General features: G+C 39.2%; 1 protein-coding gene and 1 long non-coding RNA gene across 5 annotated transcripts in view; one reads left to right on the top strand and one right to left on the bottom strand.

The window, feature by feature from the left end:
* Positions 1-23,680, bottom strand: part of unc13c (unc-13 homolog C (C. elegans)) — a 139,039-nt gene that overhangs the window by 76,472 nt on the left and 38,887 nt on the right. For all 4 annotated transcript variants that reach the window (XM_077563377.1, XM_077563378.1, XM_077563379.1 and 1 more), the window contains exons 7-12: positions 18,035-18,254; positions 17,295-17,522; positions 12,052-12,193; positions 6,703-6,872; positions 2,731-2,846; positions 2,475-2,638 (exon numbers count right to left, since the gene is read on the bottom strand). In XM_077563377.1, coding sequence (XP_077419503.1) covers positions 2,475-2,638; positions 2,731-2,846; positions 6,703-6,872; positions 12,052-12,193; positions 17,295-17,522; positions 18,035-18,254 — 1,040 coding nt within the window. The remainder of the gene's footprint in view (positions 1-2,474; positions 2,639-2,730; positions 2,847-6,702; positions 6,873-12,051; positions 12,194-17,294; positions 17,523-18,034; positions 18,255-23,680) is intronic.
* LOC144050260 (uncharacterized) overlaps positions 1-23,680 on the top strand; it is a 47,040-nt gene that overhangs the window by 17,924 nt on the left and 5,436 nt on the right. Inside the window, exon 2 of the long non-coding RNA XR_013293821.1 lies at positions 13,810-13,905. This is a non-coding gene — a long non-coding RNA (uncharacterized LOC144050260). The remainder of the gene's footprint in view (positions 1-13,809; positions 13,906-23,680) is intronic.

Genomic DNA, 23,680 nt, shown 5'->3' with positions numbered 1-23,680 from the left:
TGTCTGAATCTAAACAACCTCGAGATCTTGTAGTACCTGTTCAATTATCTGTCACATTCGTGAGCAGCTCGCAACTGACAAAATGTGACCAAACCATTTTTATTTTTTTTACAGGGGCTACAACAACCATTAATCATAGACAACCCAATTAAGCAGTTAATTGACCCACTGCTTATGGTGCAAATTGTTGGTCAATAAAAATGTGATAATAGCAGTTAAATGTTTACAGGACCTACGCTTTCAAATGTCCGGTTTTATGACCCTCAAAACCTCTGTCGTAGCAAACACGAGAAAACCGCGGGAGCTTAGCGACCTTGCACGCACAAAGGAAGTTTCAATGAAGATGCTTGCTGTTGAAAGATATTATAACATTTTTAATTCCTAATTTCATATATCAACTATTGTTACACATTATGAACATTTTAATTCTTCATATTAACCTTGTCGAATTGTTTTGTGTCCTGTGCAGAGCAGATGGTGTTGATTTCGGTATAATCTGACCTTAAACTGGGTCATACTATTTAGTCTAAAAAAGTTCCTTCTCAGCGCTTTGTACACGCACATTTCGGTCTTGAAAACAAAATTTGCTTTGAAATAACACACACACACACTCTTTACTTTCTTCATCAGTCACGGCCACCGTAAATTTGTTTCAACTTGTTTGTGAGATTTTGTTATGGGGAAAAATAGAACCTTCATCTATATAACATATTCAGTCCCGAACACACACCCAAATCTGACCTTGTTTACGCCACTGCTCACGGAAAAGTACCAGAGACTATGTTAAGTCTATAAATGAAAAGGAGGAGGTCTTTTTAACTATAAGAAGCTATTGTACACGTAGAAGAGCACATTTGACGCTCTGAAATCCCACGTTTTTAAGTGATGTAATCGGAAGCTGTTATCTGTCCAGAGATCTCTGAAAGATTAAAAATCATTTTTGCAAAGGTGTATTTTTCTTACATTAAATCTATCTTCATTTTTGGAACACGCAAAGAGGACAAAATTAATTTATTCCTCTTCACTGTGTTAACCCGCTATGTGTTCCTTTCTTTTATAGTGCCGGAGTCAAACTACGATTGGCAAGATGTAGTCGTAACAAATGAAACGTTATTAGCTGTGATTAACAGCTTGAACACTGCACACTGTAAAAACTGTTTAATGCGTAGGGAACCTTGCTTTAACAAGTAAGGCTTTCATAACTTCCTTTTTCAGTTCTACCATCGTCATCCTCACCATTTAAGGAAAAAAAAGAAAAAGAAAATTGCTGGCCTCACAGATAGCATGTAGTCAGTCGGTTGCCTCGGTAACCTGATCTGTGTTCCCACCCTCGAAAGAGTCTGAGTGAAACTACCATTGTTTGGCTAAACTTGCAACTTGGGTAGTTAAACAAACCTGTTAAACACTGGTTTAACACAATGTACCGCTTTGGCTGTCACCATTTTGTAAGGTGAGTCAAATATGTTGCTATGCGTAAACCGGGCCAATATCAGCAGCCCTACTTAAAATACGTGTTTATTGCTGATCCGATATGGGTGCTTCTCACATTTCAAGCCCGCTCTACGTAATGTGTGGTGACAGATTCAAAAATGAGGCAATGAAAACTGCTTTGGCACAAGGAGAATAAGTACCTGGCATGAAAAAGTCAGAATTAAAATCATGGCAGAAATACTACAGATTGCCCAAAAAAAAAGCACTAAATCACTTGTTTCTATTTCCAACATCCTATCTTTGCGACTCCAATGAATACAACTAAAACAAGTAGACGATTAGAACCGTAACAAACTACAGGTGTCACTAACTAGATCTCCTAACTTGTATACCACCTTTGCGTAACTTTTGAGGAAAACATCATCAAGTCAAAGCAAGATGAAAAGTTGCTTGATTTTAAACATAAGGAAATACAGCCACTTTTCCTTGGGGTTCTACATTTACAGACACTTTTGAAACTAATTGTAATTAAAATATTTGGTCCACTGAGTTTTTACTCTACTTTTTATCTTCCTAAATGTTTCAATGGATTCATTCGTGGTTCAGCATCTGCAAATTCACCCGTTCAAAGCGGGGAAACGATCCACCGTTATTTGCAGAAACCTTCACTCATTCCCTCTACAAATAGCAGGCAGGTCCACTCTACATCTAACAACCAAGTTTTAAAATTGCACCATGAACAAGATTTGGGGATTGATGGCTGGAGGTATGGAAGGAGTTATTGTGGAGAGAGAGAAAGAGAAAGTTTATGCATGTCCACAATCAATGTGACCAAAGCAGATTCGAGAGTTTTTGCCGGGCACCAGCAATGAATCAATCAAACTTGAAAACTCAATAGTCCTCGGAGCTCTGATAATGCTGAGGAGACACTACTGTACTCCTCCTCTTTTTCTTCCTCCTCTCTTTTTGGGCCCTCCACTCTGTCCGACGAGACAGTGACCGATGCCTGAGGTACAGGACCAGAGATCAGGGCCGGTACTCACGTCATGGCCTGATAGATGGACTCCACTCCGTATCTCATGGCAAACTCGTCCACTATCTCCTGGGACACGTCGTCGTAGTAGACCTTCCACGCTTCTTCGCCTTTCACCTGCGGGATCTTCACCACGCCGTTGTTCTTGCCCTCCGTCAAGTAGTGGAACAGGTTCTAGGAGTGGGGAGGGATGTAAGGAAAGACAGGGTATGCGGTGTCACACAGGGCAATTCATATGTAGATTTTTGAGAACTAATCGAGGTTACCTCATGCAAACAGGTGTACTGGCCGTGAGGTGGCACCACGTTTTCCTCTCCTTTCATCTCCACGCTGATTTTAAGCCTGATGGCGCCAGATACGGCGGACTTGTCAGTCCTCTTATCTGTAAAAATACCATCATGCCAATTAGTTTAATACAAAAAAAGAGCTACAGAATGTGTTAAAAGTAGTGTCAGGCGATTATTATTTTTTAATCGTAATTAATTGGATGACTTCAATAGTTAACTCATGATTAATTGCACATTTTATTTCTGTTTTAAATGAACAATAAAATATATTTTTCTAAGTTTTTATACTCTTGTTAACATAAAAGTGGAAAAAATGTTAAAGTGATAGAAATACGGCTGCATCTTTTCATCATCGTCATTTATGCAGTAGTTTCATAAGAATTGTTGGTGTTGGTGTAAAAGAAACTTTAAATTAACTCAAAATGAATGCACTTAATTTTGACACCCCTAGCGAAAAAAAGAAAAACTTCTGGGAAGCTGATGTTGAACCCATATGGGACATTTAAAAAACAAAAAAGTGCATCAAGACAGATCCCACAGAGTAACATTACCGTACAGTAACCGTCCTCTATGGTGGAAATGTGTCCTTGAACGCATCATAACAACATGACTTATAGAGCAGTGCCCATAAATCAACCATAGTCTATGAATCATATTATCTGAACACGTAACAGCAATGCCAAGAATCATTGATCGGATGACATCATGTACTATAAAACATCAATGCTGTCCCACTCTAAAAAGTGTATAATGAACCAGAAAATGTTTACATTAATCATGTCAGCAGTTTTGGGTTAGATCTATAATATCATTTGATCGCTGGAACATTTTTCGGTCTGCATGGTACACACATAGCGACCTGTTGGTCAAATTTCAGCACAACTCAGAAGTCCCAGATCTGCTTAGAAAACCCGTTCAAATGTTTAGAGGTCAAATTAAATCCTCCTGATAAGATTATTGTGCATTTTAGGTTCATCCTGAAATAATACCAGGAAGCGAAATATCCACAGTTTTTGTGAGTAGTGTAAATAAAGCATGTACACAAGCAAACATACACAGATTTAGTCTGCTGGTAGACGTCAAAACATCTTGGACATTGTATACAAAGAGAGTGACATGCTACTCCATGCTTTGGTAATAATTAAGGGACAAAGCGAAGGCATGAGGTGTCGCTTTGAAGAGGCGCTGAAGAGGCTTTAAGAGGAACGCAGCTGAAGGGGTGATCACCCACCTCAGCAAAAACCCTATTAAACATTCATTCAGGTATTTAAAGAGACTCTGAACCGCGGCACCGGGCATGGGGTCACTATTAGCGCAAATTGCTTCCTTTTAGCCAGAGACAAACAATACTCAAGCAGCAGTTTGCACTCCTATTAAGCCGCCATTCAAACCAATGGGAGGGCGGAAATAGCGGAACACTCGGAACGGGAACCGCAGGGCCCGTGTGTTCTTTGGTACTTGAGCGGTATTGATGGCCTCAATTGGAACACACTTGATCTGACCATAAATTTATCCTGCTATCTTTGAGGATAATGGTTATTGGATGGGAGTGGATATAATGGTTACACAGCGGCTACGGTGTAATGGGATTTTGTAAGGGAGGCCGGGACGAGGAGATCTATTTGCTTGCAGAGCATAAACTTTGTGGCCTGATGTCAATGGCAGATAACTGGGACGGAAATTCAAAGGGACAACCTATCAATTTATTTATTTATTTATTAAGGTATTAAGCTAGGTTACTTGTGTTTTAAAAGGAGCACTTGTTTATACTAGCTGTAATTGAAGTCCATGTGAAGTGAAGACTGGACTAGAACAGGTTTTGAAGGTATTTTCCAATTTCAATGTCACTGTGGTGGCCAAGAAATAAGAAAATTGATGGACTGTCTCAGCGATCGCAATCTCTGTTTATCTTCAAATTTTCAGAGATTATTGTCCTGTCCAAGAAACAATTCTGATGATGAAATATTGTTCAAACCAAGATGGCTGCGGTATTCGTCTTCGAGCTTTGTTGGAATGATTTCTTTGTTCAACCAAGGAGTCTGACAATTTCAAAGACTATTAGGAGACAAGATGGTTGAATTAGTGGAAATTAATTGTCCAAAATAGTACCTAGTCATAGTCAGAAGTTGTAACCCTTAATACTGTACCCCAAGATGGCAGTTGGACCTTTAGGCCTATGAAGTGTTGTTCTAGATCAAAGCAACAATCTTACTTGCGCTGAAGGATCTGTAAACCTAGATGGGCGTGGCTTAAACATCTAAAGTCAGTCTGGACCCTCTCACTAGGGATGTAATGATAACAGCAATATTGTGATATCACGATATTAAAACTGCCACAATATATCGTCGGCGTTATGTCACAATATTAACTCATTCACTGCCATTGACGGCTATAGACGTCAAAAATTCATTAGATTTTTTTCTATTAGTTTTCCACTTTTGTTAATAAGAGTATGAAAATCTAAAACAAAAAAAATATATTGTACATTTAGAACAGATATAAAATTTGTGATTAATTGTCAATTATTGAAATAATGTGATCTTATTAACAAAAGTGGGGAAAAATTTTTAACTAATCGAAATAGTTCAAATGAATTTTTGACCTCTATAGCCGTCAATGGCAGTGAATGAGTTAAATGCAGCACATCTGTTAAAAAAGTCAGGTTGATTTCCATTTGTGCAGTTCTAGCACCCTCACCCTCTGTTGGCTATCTTTTTAGTGCAGTTTAATTTTCACAAGGCATGTTTTGGCCTTTCTAGGTTTAAAATCCACGCTAATGGTCAGATGAAGGGACACATAATATGCTAGTGGAGTGAGTCAATATGTGGAGGAACTCAAAATAAAGTGTGTCTATATTAAGTGTTATTAGAGATCGTAAGTTGTTTATATGCATCGCTGATATTGTACAAAAGCACAATATTGTGTGTTTTTTTAGTATAAGCATTTTTCTTTTTTTTACAATATTGTGACCTTTTTTGTATCGCCAGCCTCCCCATAAGATCATGATAATTATCGTATTGTGACCTTCATATCGTGTTGTTTGGATATCGTTACATCCCTACCTCTCAGCGCTCTACTAGTCAGTTTATCTTCTTTAAACTTCCATCTTTTCTCGAACAGCAATTTTCAAGTCTTGCCTCAGATAGGATAGTATTTATATTCTTTCATCTAACATTCCATAGTAAAGTAGCTCTGCATGTTTAGGGCAGTGCTTCTCAATTATTAGCTACGCACCACACCAAGGAACAAGAAAATATTTCGTGCTCTTCCAACTCGACACTGCAACTATAAATTTGTCTATAAAATTGTTCTACGTACACCTTTTCCAGAGGAGCTAATACTCCTTGTGCACTCGCTGACAATGAAAGCAACACTGCCACCTACTGTAGTAGATGTGCAATTAAACCTTTTTCTAGTTAAAAAAAAAAAAAACATGCCCTCAGGTGGCCCCGTTCCCCTGTTTGAGAAGCACCGCTTTATGGTCATGAAGTGGTATGGGCAGTGGTATGAATACTTGTTCAAGGCACTGTATATTGGCAGGCATTACTGACTCTGGGCAGATTAGAATGACAAGTAATGGCAGCACATTGAAAGTGAAATTTTGACTGGCTAAAACATCTGGAATCCACATAGATGCTTCCAAGAGAAATATTACAAAATGAAGAGAACAGGGGTCGGTAATTAACCAATACAATTTCATGGAAGAAAAATACTGGAATTTAAGTTTACGTCAGTACTTCTAGTAGAGTTTAGGCCATCAGAGAAGGCCTTGCTGGCCCTGGGGATTGCGGATTCGCCACTTTTAAAGTTTGACGCGTGAGGTAGCTTTGGGAAAATGGTTTATCAGGCTCCGTCGCGTGCTAAAAGCCACAGTTTAATAGTTACATGAGATGCTTCAAGGCGTTTTGTTGTCAACCAGTCTTGCGTGTCATTTGTGGTTAAAATACATACCTAGATTGTACCAAACATCCATTTCCCCGCTGAGCGTGCGGACCTCGATGATGGTCTGGCCCAGGAAGTCGTCCGACTCGCGCTTGAAATGCTGCTTCACCCGCGACTTGATGTCGTCGTCCTCGTCCCACACACGCACCTTGATGCGATCCGTGGCGTTGTGACATTCGCTGGGGATTGCACAAGGATAGACACGTCGGTCAAAGCAATCAGCGGCAGCGTGTTCTACAGTGTTTCGTTTGGCTGACAGCTCATCGGGTCGGGGCGCTCAGCCGAGCAGAATGATTTAATGTCAAATTCACAATTGGAGATCAGCGTAGCTGCTCACACTCACATTCCTTAACCCTTTTTTTTTTTTTTTTAAAGCACAATATGAGAAAAAATCTTGTCTGCCATGAGATAAAAGTTGTTATTTGTGTGTGAATGGGCATTACATCTCATTTGTGTGTGTGCCGAATCGTGGTGTGTGCCTGGCAGGGAGCGTCACCCCCAAGACGTTGCATGACCTTTCCTCTGCATGACTCTCCGAGCGCATGCGAACATCATCAGAGCAGAGCTGCGTGTTACACAAGAATGACTGCGTAGCGTTCACAAGGAGGATTATCTATTTGTGAAAACAACATTATATAAAATAAGCGTCGCTTCTGTCCAACGGGCTTCGCCCTAACGGCACCGCCGAGCACTTATAGACGGGGTCAGACCGTCCACCCCCCGCAATTAAAACCAACAGATTAGGTGGTGTACTAATGACGTCTTGGGCGCAAAATCCACAGGAACGCTAGCCGCAGTATTTCTACGCTAATCCCTTTCTTTGGGAAGCCCTTGCATGCTTGCAGCTGCGCTCGTCTAGGATTTTGCTCTTTGCTAAGCACACAGTAATGTATCACTCTATTAATCTATATCCCCGTAGTAATACGAAAGAGTTTCATTATAGCCACCGCTGGAGCCTCATTACAGGTGTGCAGCCCGTGCGCAACTGGCAAAGGCAACAATTTTATTTGATCTAGTTGTGTTATTTTCATCACATAGTATTATTGTTTTTCATTTGATTGTTTTGTGTGTATGGCATGGATGTGACTCATACAAATATTTACTGTATGTCGCCTGGGGTGCGGAGTTAGGACCCAAACGCAGACAAGACATGGGTGTTGGGAAACAAAGTCTACATACAACAATACAAAGTAACAACTTCGAGAGCAGGGCTGGATTAAGATGGCCTCGAAGAAAACGCTAGATGGAGAAACCTTGACTAAAGACCTTGATTGAGAGTAGGACGAATAGGGAGTGAAAACCTCAACTAACGAACCTCGACGTACCGACAAAAGCGTCATTCAGTAACTCTTGCGAGGGCAATGTGCAATTCGATATGACATAATAAATGCATACATGACACAAGAGTCAAATACAGAACAAAAATATAGGACATGAGAGTGACAATTACAGGAATAAAGCAACTGACAGCATCATCACAAGGGTCAACGCAGGACCATAACAACACAATAACCCTACGACACAAAACAAAACACAGTCATAATAATTTACTGTACATAGTACTGAGGGTGCTTGAAGATGTTGCTAGTGAACTCTGGTAGGGAACAGGTCATTATTATCATCATCATGTCACATATTTCATATGTGAAAAGAAAATCTCATTATCACTAAACAAAAATCTCTCAAAAAGTAATGACTGAAATGATGAGTTTCAAAATCTGGGACGGTTACTTTGAATACTATCAGGGATGTGATTTTTCCGCTAATTCGCGGAATTCCGCTTTTTTTTATCTCCCCCCCAAAAAAAAAAATCCGATTTTTTTTTTTTTTTTTTTTTTTGTAGTTCATTGTGTATGCACATGACTCCGACAGATAACATCTTCTGCTATAACAAAGACATTTGTGGTATGCTCTAATATGAGTTACTTTTCATTTGGTCATGATACAATTATTTGTTCATGAAATTTGAACTCTTCAACATTATTTATGTGTTAACTTAGTAATCACATTAGTTAGATATGATGATTTTCTCAGTGATAGTTTTTAAAAGCAAAGGCAGTCCAATGTTTTTGAATGTGACTGATTTTGAGTTGACTAAAACTGCCATTTTATATGGGATAGTTCAATATACATTGAAAATTTATGCTGTTGTTTTGTGTATTTCTTTGTCATGTGAGTGCATTGAAAGTACTTAAAAACACGGAAAACCCATGAGCTCTGGGGGGCTCATGAGCTCCGCCCCCCTTGTCCCCCCACCAGGGCACTGCCCTGGACCTAGCTGGGTGCCAGCAGCCCCCAGACCCCCGGCTAAATTTTCAGATAATTTCACTTTGGTCAAATCACATCCCTGTACTATTATTCTGTTGTATGAATGACAAAGGGTGGATACACAGGTTAATTGTTCTTTCTGGTGCAAATTCTGACTGTCAATATATGTTACTGGCATAGATAAATGTACACAATTTTTGTAAATGAATACTATTTTTTTGACTAGATCAGCGAAATTGGATAATTTCTCATTATTTTCGGGTTTTTAATGCTTTTTTTATGCAAGAGCATACGCAAGGCTTTGATGCAGCCTCTGAACTGAAGAGAACGGTTGAATCAATGTAGTTATTACAAAAAAGGCAAGAAGGTGGCAGAAGAGTATAGGAGAACAACCAGGGCCATGTTGCATAAAGCTTTTTTCCCCCCACAGTTTTAAACAGATTTATGATTAATGATGAAACTTAGCTTATATTCTAATGCTAATGGCTGCAAAACTGAAACAGATAGAAATATTTTTTTTCATGATGAAAGAAGAGACTAATATCTCTTTTGGTAGGTTCCATGTTTTTATAGCAATAGAACACAATATTCTGTGGGCCTTGCAAAATCAGTCAAAATCCAGTAAAACAGCCGGGAGCGAAGGGGGTTGCTTCAGTGAAAATGGCTGGGAGTGAATAAGTTACATTTCTTTATATTTCTAACCCTGAGATTTCAAATTTTATTGTATTGAGTTAAGAGTTGGCATGCAATTTTTTTCTTCAAATATAGTCTGCTCTTTTACTATAACCGGAATTATAAGCAAATTTAACCTTCCGCCAGTGATTCTAAAACTCAAGGAAATTTTGGAAAATGCCCCAGCTGTAGCAGACCTTAATCTGAGAAGATTAGCTATAAGGATGTGCAGAAACCTCCAAAGGAATGATTTAATCCAAGCCCTTCATGCGAGCGCCGCATCCCGGCAAGTAAAAACGTTGGGCGAAGGTGACGACAGATGAGGTTGTGCAGTGATTCATAAACACTGTCAGACTTTCACATTACTGGCTTCAAAGCTGCCATCAGATGCACTCATCACGGTGAAGACAATGGTTCGCCAAGCGGTATTGTTGTCGAGCGATGGGTATTAAACGCATGAGAAGATTTGTCGCTATAAATCTGCTGTCGGTGGCAAGACCAGCTTGTTTTTATGTTGATTGTTGTGCCTTGATTAATGCCACCTGATCGCGTTCTGCCGCAACTCACCTCAATTTATTAACTCGTATTACCGTAAATGACAAAAACACTAGACGGAATGGCACTTTTGCTGGACAAAAAAATATTGACGGGGGGGGCAAAGATGCTCGAGATTGAGTTTTTCCCAGAGTGGTAACACGCAGGGGATAAAAATAGCGAGTTTATAATCTGATGCTCGCTGAGGTTTGCGTGATTCTAGAGCATTCTCCCAGCATCCAAATGGGATGCGGCGTAGGTAAATACAGTGGACGGCTGCGATGCATAATGCGCACATCTCAGAGGCTGCAAATTTATCAACATATCAGTTGCTGTGGGGCTTTTGGGAACCGGAGCTTTCCATAGAGCAACTGAGGACAACCGGCCCTTGTACAAACTCTGTGAGTCATATAGCCGTGCCGCATATTTACATGCACATTAAACATGAGATCCTGCGGATTAAAATGCATACTCTGGTTTAATTAAAACTTTGTATTAAATTTGCTTTTCTTGTTTCTTTTCTTTCAAAATGTAAGGTCATTAACTGAGCGTGTTACTGCTTGATCAAAACCAGCTGTGGAACGTTTGACAGTTTTCAAATGCTATTTTGTATAAATCTAATTTAGTTTTTGATATCGAAAAAGAGCACAATGGGTTAAAAAGAATGACCCTCATTCACTATCTCGCAGACTTAAAAACAACAACAACAACCATACAATAATATGTTCTACGCACCCTTAAACGTGCCATTGTGATTAATCCTGCATTTGTGGAATATGAATTACGCAGTTTATCCATTTTATCCTCCAACATTAGCAATACCATCAGCAGCTAACTGCACAAAGATAAATGCTCATTAGGCTGTCATAGCCACAGGTGTAAACAGTAAAATAGACTGTTGACTTTGTACAGCTTGTCACCTCAGAAATAAGTATCAAACCTTTAACTGCTATTTGCTTGTGTGTGATTGTCTGCTAGATGATTGAGTTCATTATTTTAATTACAGTTATCAACAGTTTTGCTCCATTTTGCCCTAGTGCCACTGGATTTTATTTTCCCGGTGTTACAAATAAAATGCATTAGATGTATGCATTATGTCAATATCTTGTGTGTATATGTATATATATATACTGTATATATTTAAAAAAAAAAAAAAAATTAAAAAAATAAAAATAAAAAAATAAAAATAAAAAAATAAAAAATAAAAAAACATTTATTAATTTTTTTTAATTGATTTGTTTGTTTTGTTTTGTTTTTAAAAAAAAGAAGAGCAATGATCAAATCGAATGAACAATACTGAGCTCTCCTGAAAAAAAAAAAAGTCAATATCTTGAAAATACCAAGATAATGTTCATGTTGATAATCGTGATGTGATATTTTCATACCATTTATCTCTAGTCTGAACCATACACGAATGCGCCACAAAAGCCATCGACAAGAATTTAGGCATTCAAGCATGTCATCAGCTCATTTTGCACACCATGTGTTCGTCACCTTTTTTTGTGGTGTTATTACTGAGAAAAAAAATAGAGCTAGGTAGCAAGAATTCCCTTGGACTAGAGCAGAAGAAAAAGAGGCAGATGGGAAGGACTTTAGGGAGGACATAATATGTCACATACAATTTATTTGGTTGGGGAAACCATAGGGATAAGAACTCTGGCGCATACCCTGATGGATGGCACTGTAAAACTGCAGCAGGACTGGTTTTAGCAGCCGCTGTGTTTCGTTTTCTATTAAATTGTACTCCCCTTAAACTATTAATAACACAGGTTTAAATGCTAAATAATGGATTAAGACCCCGCCCTAAAACGAGCCTCGGGAGAGGGTGGGGGGGGGACCATCTGGACAGGGAGAGAACGAATTCTGCAAGAGTAGGCTACTCACAAGTAGAACCTTTCGTCCCACACTGGGTTGAGGTTGCCAAAGATGGTCTTCGTCCGACGCTTGGTCTTTCCCACCTGGACGGTGACGTACGGGTCGCTGGAGCCCGTTTTATCCTTGGCTTGGAGCCCTTGAGCACTCATGACTGGAGAAGGAAGAAGTGAAAGATGCTTAGAAAAGTCACACATTTTGGGAGTGATAGAAAACTGTACATCGGATGGATATTCATGCAACCGCAATTAGTGGCACTTTGAATAGTACAATAGCTTGTAATCAGAATTGTCACGCTGTTGTTATTCCCTACTTCAGTGGTCTTATCATGTTAAGGAATCAGACATCTAGTGTGCTCCAGGATCAGTACAGTACTAAGCCTACAGTATATGTCAGAGGTGTGTGTTGTGCTTGCAAAGATTTGATATAACTGTGCTGAATGTATTTCAAGACATGATTTTGAAGATGGTTTTAGTTTGTATATGATGTAATTTCATCCATATGTACGTATTTACTACAATGGTTTCCGTGGAGATTAGATTACACTTCTGAGCAACAATTCCGTCTTCCTTATTTTTACTCCCAAGGAGACATTATGCAGGTTTTTCCCCCAGAAAATATTATTTTGTAAAAAAAAAAATAAAAAATACCCCAAGGATCAAGGATTACAGCAGCCATTTCTTAATTTTTTGGATCCCAACTAAACTCACTATTCTGTTGCAAATGAGTCGCCCCTATTCCACTACAGATAACCCAACACCGAGTCAGTGTAGTTATACACTAAAAACAGTCAGGTAAAAAAATAACTCAACTATGGGTCAAAAATGGACCTCTACTTGGATCGATTTGACCCAGCATTGAGTCAAGAAATTGGTCTTTCAGCGTAAAACAAATATTGGTCAGATCCTTTAGTTGGGTCAAAAAATTGGGTCGTTTTGTATAAAACAACCCAGAAAGTTGGGTCAAATTGACCCATAAAGTTTTTTTTTTTTTTTATTATCCATAATTGGGTTATTTTTGACCTAACTGTTTTTAGAGTGTAATCTGGGCATGTTGGCCAACACGATTGTAACGTCACGTGACAACTCTAAAAAACGTCAAAAGAATTTACTTTGTTATGGATGGAGTAATTTCACATTTGATGTTTTGGGCAGCAATTGACAAGTCTATTTTCAACAGGATGTCAACTTGAATCCAATCACAAATGGATTCAAACTCAACCTTAATCTTAGAGAAATTAGTGTTGAATCCTGTTTCCCTCAAGTTTCCAGAACATTCGTCAAGCGGCCATATTTTTTTACCAGTTCAGTTCTTTTGTTCAAATGCATGCTGGGTAGCCAGAGGCTGAAAAAAAATCAGCTCTGACTTCATTGACAGGATGGATATTCCTTTCATTTTACACATAGTGTTAAATCTATCCATAATTAATCTCTTGTCCAGGCAGCGGACTAGTGATTCAGAATCCTATACTTCCGCATATACGGAGGACGATGCAAGAAGACCGTTCGTTATATTTCACCGTGCCATAAAGGGGTGATGGGGAAACTGGGTCGTTAAATATGCAAGAGACGAGTTAAATAATTCAGCCTACAAGTATATCCACAGCTCAATGCAGACTTGAATTGGAGGGACGCGAGAGGGTCACACACAAACATTTGCATTTGAGTACACACAAACGACGTATTTTATGGTAGAAAATCGCATTCTAGAAGAAACAAAAAAAAAAAAGAACACACTGTGCTTATTCAAAGTCTCTTTTTTTTCTTTCAGGGAAAGCCTTTGTTGTCAGTCACAGATGGCAGCCACACCAACTTGAAGCATTCAATAAAGCACAGCCAGGATGGAAGGTTTTATGATCGTCCCTTGGTAATTTAACCTCGGAAGTTGCTGTCTGATGACAAACTACGTACTGTATGTCACTTGCTCCCCATTGTAGTAAAAATGCCATTCATTCATAAAAATGCACCATAAAGAGCTGTTTTGGGACAGCTTTAGTACTGGAAATGTATATCTGTCGCAGAATGTGAATGAGTCCAAATAAGGACATCTATGTATCTTTAATAATGACTTCCTAATGATATATATACTTCGTTCTGATCCATTTATATTCCTCCCAGCTTGTAGAGTGTCACAAGGTAAACAAAAAACACAATTCCTAAAAACTCAAAGCACTGCATTGATATTCTAGTTAATGGGTTAATTTAACCACCTAGTTCTGATCTGCAGACATCAATAAAGACTTTGTTCAGCAAAAATATCTTTATCGCCAATCATCGGTTGGAAATGTTAGATATTATTAACATTTAAATTCTTTATTTTCATATATTAACTATTGTTATACATTATTAACATCTTAATTCTTTATATTAACCATGTTGAAAGGTTTTATAGACGTGTAAAGCAAGTAGTGTTGAACTATTGTATAATTTGACCTTAAGCTGGGACATATTTGGTCTAGAAGTTCCTTCTCTGTGGGAAAACACATTTGGTCCCTGAGAACAGAATCTGTTTCGAACACGCACCCCTGACTCTGTTTTCGCCATCGCTCATGGAAAAGTACCCAGAGAATATGTTTTGTCTACAAATGAAAGAGAGGCGGTCTTTTTAACTAAAAGAAGCCATTTTACACGCAGAAGAGACACATTCGGCGCTCTGAATTCCACCTGTTAAGTGATGAATTGGAGTCTGTTACGATGTCCAGAGATCTCTGTTAGATTAAAATCATTATTGCAAAGGTGTTTTTTCTTACATTAAATCTGTCTTCAAGTTTTGGAACACTCAAAGAGGACAAGTAAATGTATTCCTCTTCAGAAATCACTGAATAGCAGTAAAGGCTGTAAAGTCCAGAATTTCTTTTGGCCTCAAATTAATCAAAAGTTGATGTATTAATTAAGTACATTACATAACCTAATAGACAACACTGTATGTGTGTTGAAGGACAGTTTTGATGACAATTGGAGACATTGCTCATAATAAGTACAAATTAATGAAAGAGCTGGTTGGTTGTTAATTACACACTTTTAACGGTACATGCAGGAGAACTCCGATAATCTCATAATACTGAAAAGTCATAATCGCCTACTGAAGATCCAAGGTTCTATCTTGACATTGATGTTAAATGAAGAAGCATAGAGGCGGAGTAGCTCCTGGTTGCTGTCTGAGAGCTGCCAAGTCGGTGCCAGCGATTGCTTATTTCATGAATGATGACTAAATAACCGCTCAATAGCTGCATTCTAAAATGGAACATTCAATAGGCCCTTGGGATATCAACAGAGGCAAGCCTGGGTTTTTTCAAAAAACTTGCCCTCTTTCTGTTTTCACTCTCTTACCTTTATTTTCACCCCCTTTCCAATCCAATATTGGCCCTCTCTGTTTGTGCCTCACTTCCTCGGCCTCTGCTGCTTCGCTCATGCATTGACAAAGCCAAAACTGCAAAATGGGCAGTAACTGAACTGCGCCTGGCAAACAGTAGTTACCATAGCGATGGATTGGAGTCCTGAGAACGAGGCTGCCCCGCTGACCTTCCTTCTATTGCTGGCCCAAGTGTAGTCAACAAAAAGGGCAAGCACTGGGTTAGGTTTATAGTTTCCTATTAGGTGATATTTTTGTGAATGGGCAATATTTGTCAATGGCACTACGACGAACGCTACAGTCATCACTCCATTTTAGTAGAAAGGTTGGCAAAGACGATAAAGTTCACAACGAGGGACGGATCATCAATTTCCTTTTACAACCAGCAGAAAATGTTAGGTTGTATTAGGCATGAAATAACCCATGAAATCGGGAGAGAGCGATCCCAAAATGTATGCGTATCACCCCCCCAAAAAAAAAAAAATGAAGGTGCACTCAGGAGCTGTCTTGTCAAAATCTACTCGAGCGCTTGACATTTTGATTGGCATCTGAAATAGCTCACTGGTGGGCTCATTTCCAGAGCTCACCGTGCAAACTTGTGTGTGAGCATATCCAGTTGTGGGATTAACCTGCGAGTGAACTCCGCAAAAATCTCGCACATCAGTGCCTCTGGGAGGCTTTTTATTTGAGGCTTGTTTAACATTTGCCAGAAGCAGGGCCACCGCGTCGCTCTTGTTTTCACTGGAGCTACAGTTGTCCTTATGATGGCGTTTTTCATACACAAAACTGCATTGAAAACGCCGTACTGTACATTCTATTCCAAATCAACGTGACATGTAATTACAAATTTCAGAGCTTGTCATGAAAATCTTTTTTTTTTTTTTAAATCATTTAGGTGAAAGGGCCTGACCAAAAGACTGAAACAATTCAATAATAATTAATTTAATTTGATGTATTTACTTTTATTTTTAATTTTTTTTGATCAATTAGGAATTTTTAAATTATTGGGACGGGGGGAAAGAAAACGTTCTCATTCTAACGAGAAATTATCTCAGGATGAGAACATTTCTCTTTAAGACGGGAAAGTTTATCGTTAGGATGAAAAAATTGTCCATTGCATGCTAACATGGAATACCCTATAACTACATTTCGGTTTACATTTTTAAGTGAAAATGACAATACAGGAGGGTGGACCTAGTCGGGTTATATTTTCACCTAGGACCTTGAGTCGTCACCATTATGTTGCATCTGAGAGACATTTAAAACGTCAAAAGTCTTATTGTCCTCTAAATAAGCTACCATTTGCAGCGGTTAAAGACGTTTCTCATCCTAACAAGAAACTTTAGGTCAAATAAGTTTTTCGTCCTAATGCAAAACATATTTCACTTCCCCCCCATATCACTTTAAGACCTCCGTAGAATCATTAACAACGTTGCTATATATTTTAACTCATTCACTGCCATTGACGGCTATAGACGTCAAAAATTCATTTGAACTATTTCTTTTAGTTTTACATTTTTTCCACATTTGTTAACAAGAGTATAAAAACCTAGAATTTTTTTATTGTACATTTAGAACAGATATAAAATTTGTGATTAATTGTAAGTTAACTATTGAAGTCATGCAATTAATTAAAATAAAAAAATGTAATCGTCTGACACCCCTAATTTTTAATAATCTTTTTTTTTCCAATCGTTAACTCACAAGTAATTACAATTTTTATATCTGTTCTAAATGTACAATAATTTTTTTTTTTATAGGTTTTCATACTCTTGTTAACAAAGAGGGGGGGGGGGGGAAGTGACACTAATGGAAATAGTTCAAATGAATTTTTGACGTCTATAGACGTCAATGGCAGTGAATGAGTTAACAGAACTCCTAGGAATGCATTGGACCAGGCTTACCAGTGATGCTGATTTTAGCAGACCATTTAGAGGTGCCGTCCAATACAGCCTGCTTGGCTGTCTTGAGATGGCTGGCAAAGTCCTCCTTGGAGATGTCAAACATCTCCTGGATCACTTCAAACACCTCGGGTCGGTTCTTCTCCCGGATCTTCATTCGCTCTTTCATGGCCATGATTATGTTTTGGGTCTTGTCCTCCGCCCCGTGCTTGGAGCTCTTCTCCACTGCCCCTAAAAAAGATGACGGGAATAAGATTTATTTTTAATTTTTTTTAGAGCAGCTGTCTTTGAACATTTTTGAACCACATATATAGAGCACGCGACCCAATGTTTGCACAGCATGTCATCTTGTATCTTCAAAAGGGCTCATGATTTAAGATTTGATTCATCCTTATCACATCGATAAAGACGGATCACAGTTTCATTCGGAAAAGCATTGCCATGCACGTTTAACGCCGTTACAAAGCATTGCGTTAAGGTGTAGCTAATCCACTTAAGTGCGTCTGGAATGCCGTTCGTGTCCTGCGGCACTTTTTCTATTAGCTGACACTGTTACAAAAGGGACAACCCTGATTACAATACTGATTGGAGATGATAATGTGTGAAAGTGTCTGAGTAACAAATATAATGAACCATCATTTTAGTTTTGTACTTTTGGAAACTTTATATTCTCCATTGAATGATAATTAATCACTTCTTAAAATGGAGCATGCCATTGGTATGGATTCCATTTTTAGACTTACTTTGTAAACAGTCTGCATTGAGCAGGTCTTGGCACTTGTCGTGGCATTTGACGCCACACTCGGAGCAGCGCATTCCTTGGCGGGCGATGCCCCACAGGAGCCCCTCGCATTCGTGGCAGTATGTGGGAGCGGTGGCCGTCCACACTTCAAAGTTGTGTGGCGTTGTGGAAGAAATCGGGTATATCAAGGCCTGCAGGGTCTTCTTGAAGACGTGAAGTTTCTGAAAAGAGACCGTTCAAGAAGTGTGAGGATTAACATGGTGTAACTGTTAAAGATTTCGCACAAGAAGGTCTGACAATTTTAGGTTACTATTTTTTTAAATTTTTTAAATTTTATTTTAAGAGAGCTCAATATTGTTAATTCGGTAATTTTACATGTCATCATCATTGCTCTCTCTCTTTTAATTTTTTAAATTGTTTTATTTTGTAAGTGCGTGAGTATGTGCATGTGTGCGTGCGTGAGAGTGTGTACTCGTTAATTCACCTAAAACCTATTAAAAATCCCATACTGTTCACCTAAACCGAATACTTCAGAATCCAGCTAGTCGTGAGGTTGTCAGGAGACCCGAGGAAGGATCAAAGAAAGGAAAGTGAAATCCAGCTCTGACCAGACATCATCATCAGACTACACACCGGGTTACCAACCAGAGTCTTTCACCAACCCCAGAATCATCTAAATTCCAACAAATTAGGGAGACCTCAAGAGATCAAAGGAGAGACTGAGGACAGGAAGGAAGGAAGGATAGATGAAGCAAAGTGAGATCCACAGTTTTAGGTTACTAATATTACAGTCACTCACTTGTGATTATGCAAGGACTAATAGCACTTCAAGGCTAAATAATTGGTCATAAAATTCTTACTGATTTAACAGTCTTACTTAAATTAGATTTTTGACACATTGCAATATGCTGAGGGACTAATATAGTCCGTTAGGTTTATGTAGAAAGCTACCCAGTGTAGCAGGGGTACACATAAACATTTATGAGTGGTTCTCGAAGGGGCAACAGAGTTTGTTGCTTGGTGCAAATTTTTGTTCCCGACTTACCAAACTCACTAGGAGCGGCAATTCTAGCATTTATTACTATTACCATTAATGCTTGGTATGCAAATCCGCATTGAAGATCTGAATCTGGCGCACAATAAGTAATAATAATTGACAATAATATTTTCAACACACGTGCGCACCTGTGTCACCGTGTCCTCAATGCGTTTGAAAGTATTAGATTACTAAGAACCTCTAAGAAAGTTAGTAGCTCTTGCTCAAGTTCAAGCAGTTTACGACGGTATAGGTTCCAAACTATCCGTCATAAATGCTGCAATGTCATTCAAAGGTCAGACTGTATGATCTGAGTCATTACTCATTGCAAGTTTTGTTGATGCTTTTCTGATTACCCTCTAACTATAGCAAAGGTCCGGGCGTATGAGAGTAAATCAGCCTTACATCTCATTAAACTCAGATTAACAACATCCGTAGCTCCCAAGGCTTTGTTCCAATCGACTGGTTGGCGGACTAAAGCCTCTCTGCACCGAATACTGGAGTTGACAAGCCCATCTTGACAGAAACCTCCTCAAATAGAATGCTTTACTGCGACGGTGCCACCATCAACAATTGAGCGGGCCCTGCCAATTCCTGAAGGAAGAATCGATGTGCGCCGTAAAGAAGGTTTTAAAGATGGGAATGATCCAGATTGAGATGGAGTGAGAGCAGTGGAAAGGCAGGAGTCAGAGAGGCTAGATAAATCTCTGCTTGTGTCACCCCCCCCCCCCCCCCACCACTCCATGCGTTAAAGAACTTTAGAGCAGCTCGCACAGCCCACTCGTTCCACCAGATGATTAAATGATGCCAGATGATGAGACAAACAAGGCTAGGTTAAACGCAGGGACACTCATGAAGAAGCTGAACCCTAGAGGACCTTTAATGAAACACTAGCGGAGACTGTGAGAGATTTCCCTTTTTAATCTAAGGGCAGCGAGATGGAGCAGATGTCTAAGATTTATTTTAACAAGATTTTTTTTCCCCCCAATTGTTGATAACCCTTGATGTAATTTATGCCTGTATATTTTGATATTTTTGAATCAATGTATCATTTGTTGCTTTTATTTTCCTTTTAGTCAAAAAAAAAAAAAGTAATTCTAGGGCTGCTCGATTATGAAGAAAATATTAATCATAATTATTTTGGTAATAAGTGAAATCGATAATTTATTAAAGGACGATAATTTATTTTTTGGTACAAAGCAAGAAAATGTTTAAACATTAAAAAAAAATCTTAAGACAATAAAATGATTTGAAACGCTATAATTATGCAAGTTCATTTTGGATGAAACAAAATTTATTATAGGTAAATGAGTTATTATAAAATTTTTGATTTGGATTTTTGAAAATGGAAAGAACAAATGATTCAATTCCCCTCCACTTCTCTACCAATGCTGCCGATCACACCACCCAGCAGAAGTGTGACGAGCCATGGTGTGAGTCACCCTGTGAGGTAACCCCGGCTACGCGGTGCAAGACACCAACATAAGTGTTTGACAGACACCACGTCTATCTGAGAGCAACGCGGCGGCAGAGTCCAAATCTTGCATCCCCTTTGACCCTTTCCTTTCACCACCTGCTGTCTGTGTTGTCTGCCGCTCTGTCCAAACACCCACTTGAAAACCCAAAGCGGCATTCAAGTCCCAGTGGTTTCTACTTTTATCGTATTGTAAGTCTAGAGAGTGGTCTTAAGGCCACTTTTGATTCGATCTGTTTTGGTCCGATAAAATCCCAATGTCCCATAATGTGTTATTTTTAGAACAGGCGCCCTAATGTGGTCATTGGGGGCAATTTGGTGCCTATGGACACTACGTTGGTGACTCCTAATCTTAAACGCTGTAGTTTGTGCCTTTAAATCAAACCTCAGACACACAACTTGATACACCGTGTTATAATTGCAACAGCAGAAATACTACCACAGGTATCAATAAGATGAACGGATGGACTACCTCTCTTCATCTCAGAAAGCAAGACAAATGGTGGACAAATGTATTTTTAGCTCTAGGATTTTCAATTTTGATATTTTTCACCTTTTGTCTCCTGTCGTTACTTGGTCAAAGTCTTCATCTTGATTTGGTCTCGACGTGCCTTTGTCTTGTCTTGACCTGCTTCATTCTCAGTACAGAGTTGGTTTCAGCTGTACCAAGTCTTGCCTTGGTCTAGACTTGCCATTATCTTAGTCTATAGGCCTGCCTTGATCTTGGTATTGACATAGTCTCAACACCTCAGTCTTGATCTTGACTTGGTCTCAACCTGCCTCCGTCTTGCGGTATTGCGTTTGTCTGAACTGTTCAAAGTGTTTGGTCTCAGTTTATTTGGCCTTGACGACAATACTAGTTTCTATACTAGCCAATATTACCATCAAGTTTTGGAACAAGCATCCAAAAGTGTAATCCTTCTGAATTTGAGGCATTGCAACAATGGACAATCAATCATTTCTTGGTTTGCTGATTCATAGTCCAACAGCATGCAACGCAAGCACTTTTGGATTCTCAAAATTCACAGGCCCTTACTGTATTCAATAATTACCTTATCGAATACTAACTCTAGTGAATCACCGCCAGCTGTTGGCATGCGCACTACATCGATGTCAATGCAAAACCACAAGAAATGGTCGTGAAATTGTTTTACTAAAGTGCCTTGTTAGCCTCAACTAAAAGATTAATAGCATGCATCTAGTTAGACAAATTCTGAACATTTAGAACAATGTCTTTATCTGAGGGTTGATAAATAATCCAACATTGTTCTTGCAAGTTTTTTTCCCCTTAGGAAATCATGATAGACCAATTAGATGGCTGGGATCTTATCTTCACACTGACTCAATTAGGGAGCTTTAGGTGTTCAGATATTCTTGACAGATAAACAGAACCCAAGTTCTTAGTATTGATGTTGACAGCACAACTGGAAAGCTGCAAATAGCTGGCGCGAGCACAACGTTCTATTCTGCCCTAAAAAGCACATCAACCGGAAACATGATTCAGATGTCTTTTACGTCAGCCGATTTGAAACATCCATGTAAGGTAAAAAAAAAAAAAAAAAAAAGGGTGGTAAGACACTAGTCGAGTTGTTTAAGATTGAAAGACGTCTCGTATTCGGGAGGTGAGGGGCAGCTTGTTCAACGAGGATGCGCGATCAGTCACGTCAACGCCGCAGGACTGCGATGACGAATCGCTCGCTACGTTCTTCCCCTTCCATTCTTCTTTCATCACCCTCTTTGCTCCGGATCCACTCCCTAACGTCATTTGATTGTTTATACGGAGCTCACCCCCACCCCCCCCCCCCATCCACCCGCCCTCCAGCCCCCTATCCCAGTCCTCACAGGGAAGCACTCTCCTGGACTTAATGCAGCAGATAAAACTCTGACATCTGCTCGGCCTACTTACCACAACCGCACAATCTGCAGCCTTGCTGGGAACTCGACCACAAAAATACGCAACTCTCTGTTTGCCCCTCTGTCCGAATATACTTCTCGACAGCTGCCCCTTTAGGTCCCTTGCTTACAAGGATGCACCATTTCGAATTATAAAAGGGGGCAGCCCAGCTGCACTAATAAACACAATGAATATTTCATGTCTGTTCACCCCCATCTGGATTTTTCATCCTTAAAACCCTTTTAATCTTACACACTGTGACCGCATATTGCGAAATAGTGGCCTCAACTCTAATAGACATAGTGCCTTAATTAGTCAATGGTTTTATTGTCTTTTTGAACACATATTTTTTCCGTTCCTAGATGTGCACATACCAACTGTTAGTTAGCATGTCAGAATTTTAGCGATAGCTATTTTGCTTCATATTCTAGCTGTTAGCACGTTATTAGTTCTCATTTAAAATAGTTGCTGCTCTATTGCTATCTTTTAAAATACTGACATGCTACATAGAGCACTATGTGAGCTGCCTTATCACTTTTTTTGTACTCAGGTTGCTATATGTTAGCATACCAACAGTTAGCGTATTAGCATTTGATCTGTTCATATTAGAAATAGTACCTGAGTATGAGCATAATGCAAAAAACAATTATCAATCTGCCCTAGTGCTTTTAGTACTCAGGTTGCTATCTAGCTAGATGTTAGCAAACCCGTTACGTCGATTTTCATTTGATGTAGTAAACAAATTCAGAGGATGTAACATCAAACTTAGCACTTTCTTGTTTCTATCATCATTCTTGTTAACATATACAGCATATTATTAAAATTGGGTTTCAACTAATAGTGGCTGTCCACTGAGATCCTAAAATAGCATTGTGGCCACACAGGTTGTTCGCGTGCTCTAGGTTAGCATCGTAGCTTTTAAGCATCGTTCAATTTTTCCACATTTGCAGTGCCACTGTTAAAATAGTTCTACAGGGCCCAATATGGATGTCAAATGCTTCATGTCTATGCAAGGACTTCACTTCTCATGTAGCCTCAAGTTAAAGCTGGTCTGCCAGTTGTTTTGTAGAGAAAGTGCTCTCACTCCTGCCTGCTGTAAATCCACCTCTCCCTCTGGGACAGACGAATTGCAATCAATTAATACAGAGACAGCTTTGGAGGTCACCACAAAAGTGTCTCTTCCTATTGACTTTTACATTCCGCCGCTGAGCCTACCAGGGATGCTTGGTGTCTATTAATAATT

The sequence above is a fragment of the Vanacampus margaritifer genome, chromosome 4 (assembly GCF_051991255.1).
Source record: "Vanacampus margaritifer isolate UIUO_Vmar chromosome 4, RoL_Vmar_1.0, whole genome shotgun sequence".
NCBI lineage: Eukaryota > Metazoa > Chordata > Actinopteri > Syngnathiformes > Syngnathidae > Vanacampus > Vanacampus margaritifer.
This window is presented reverse-complemented; position numbering and strand designations above follow the sequence as displayed.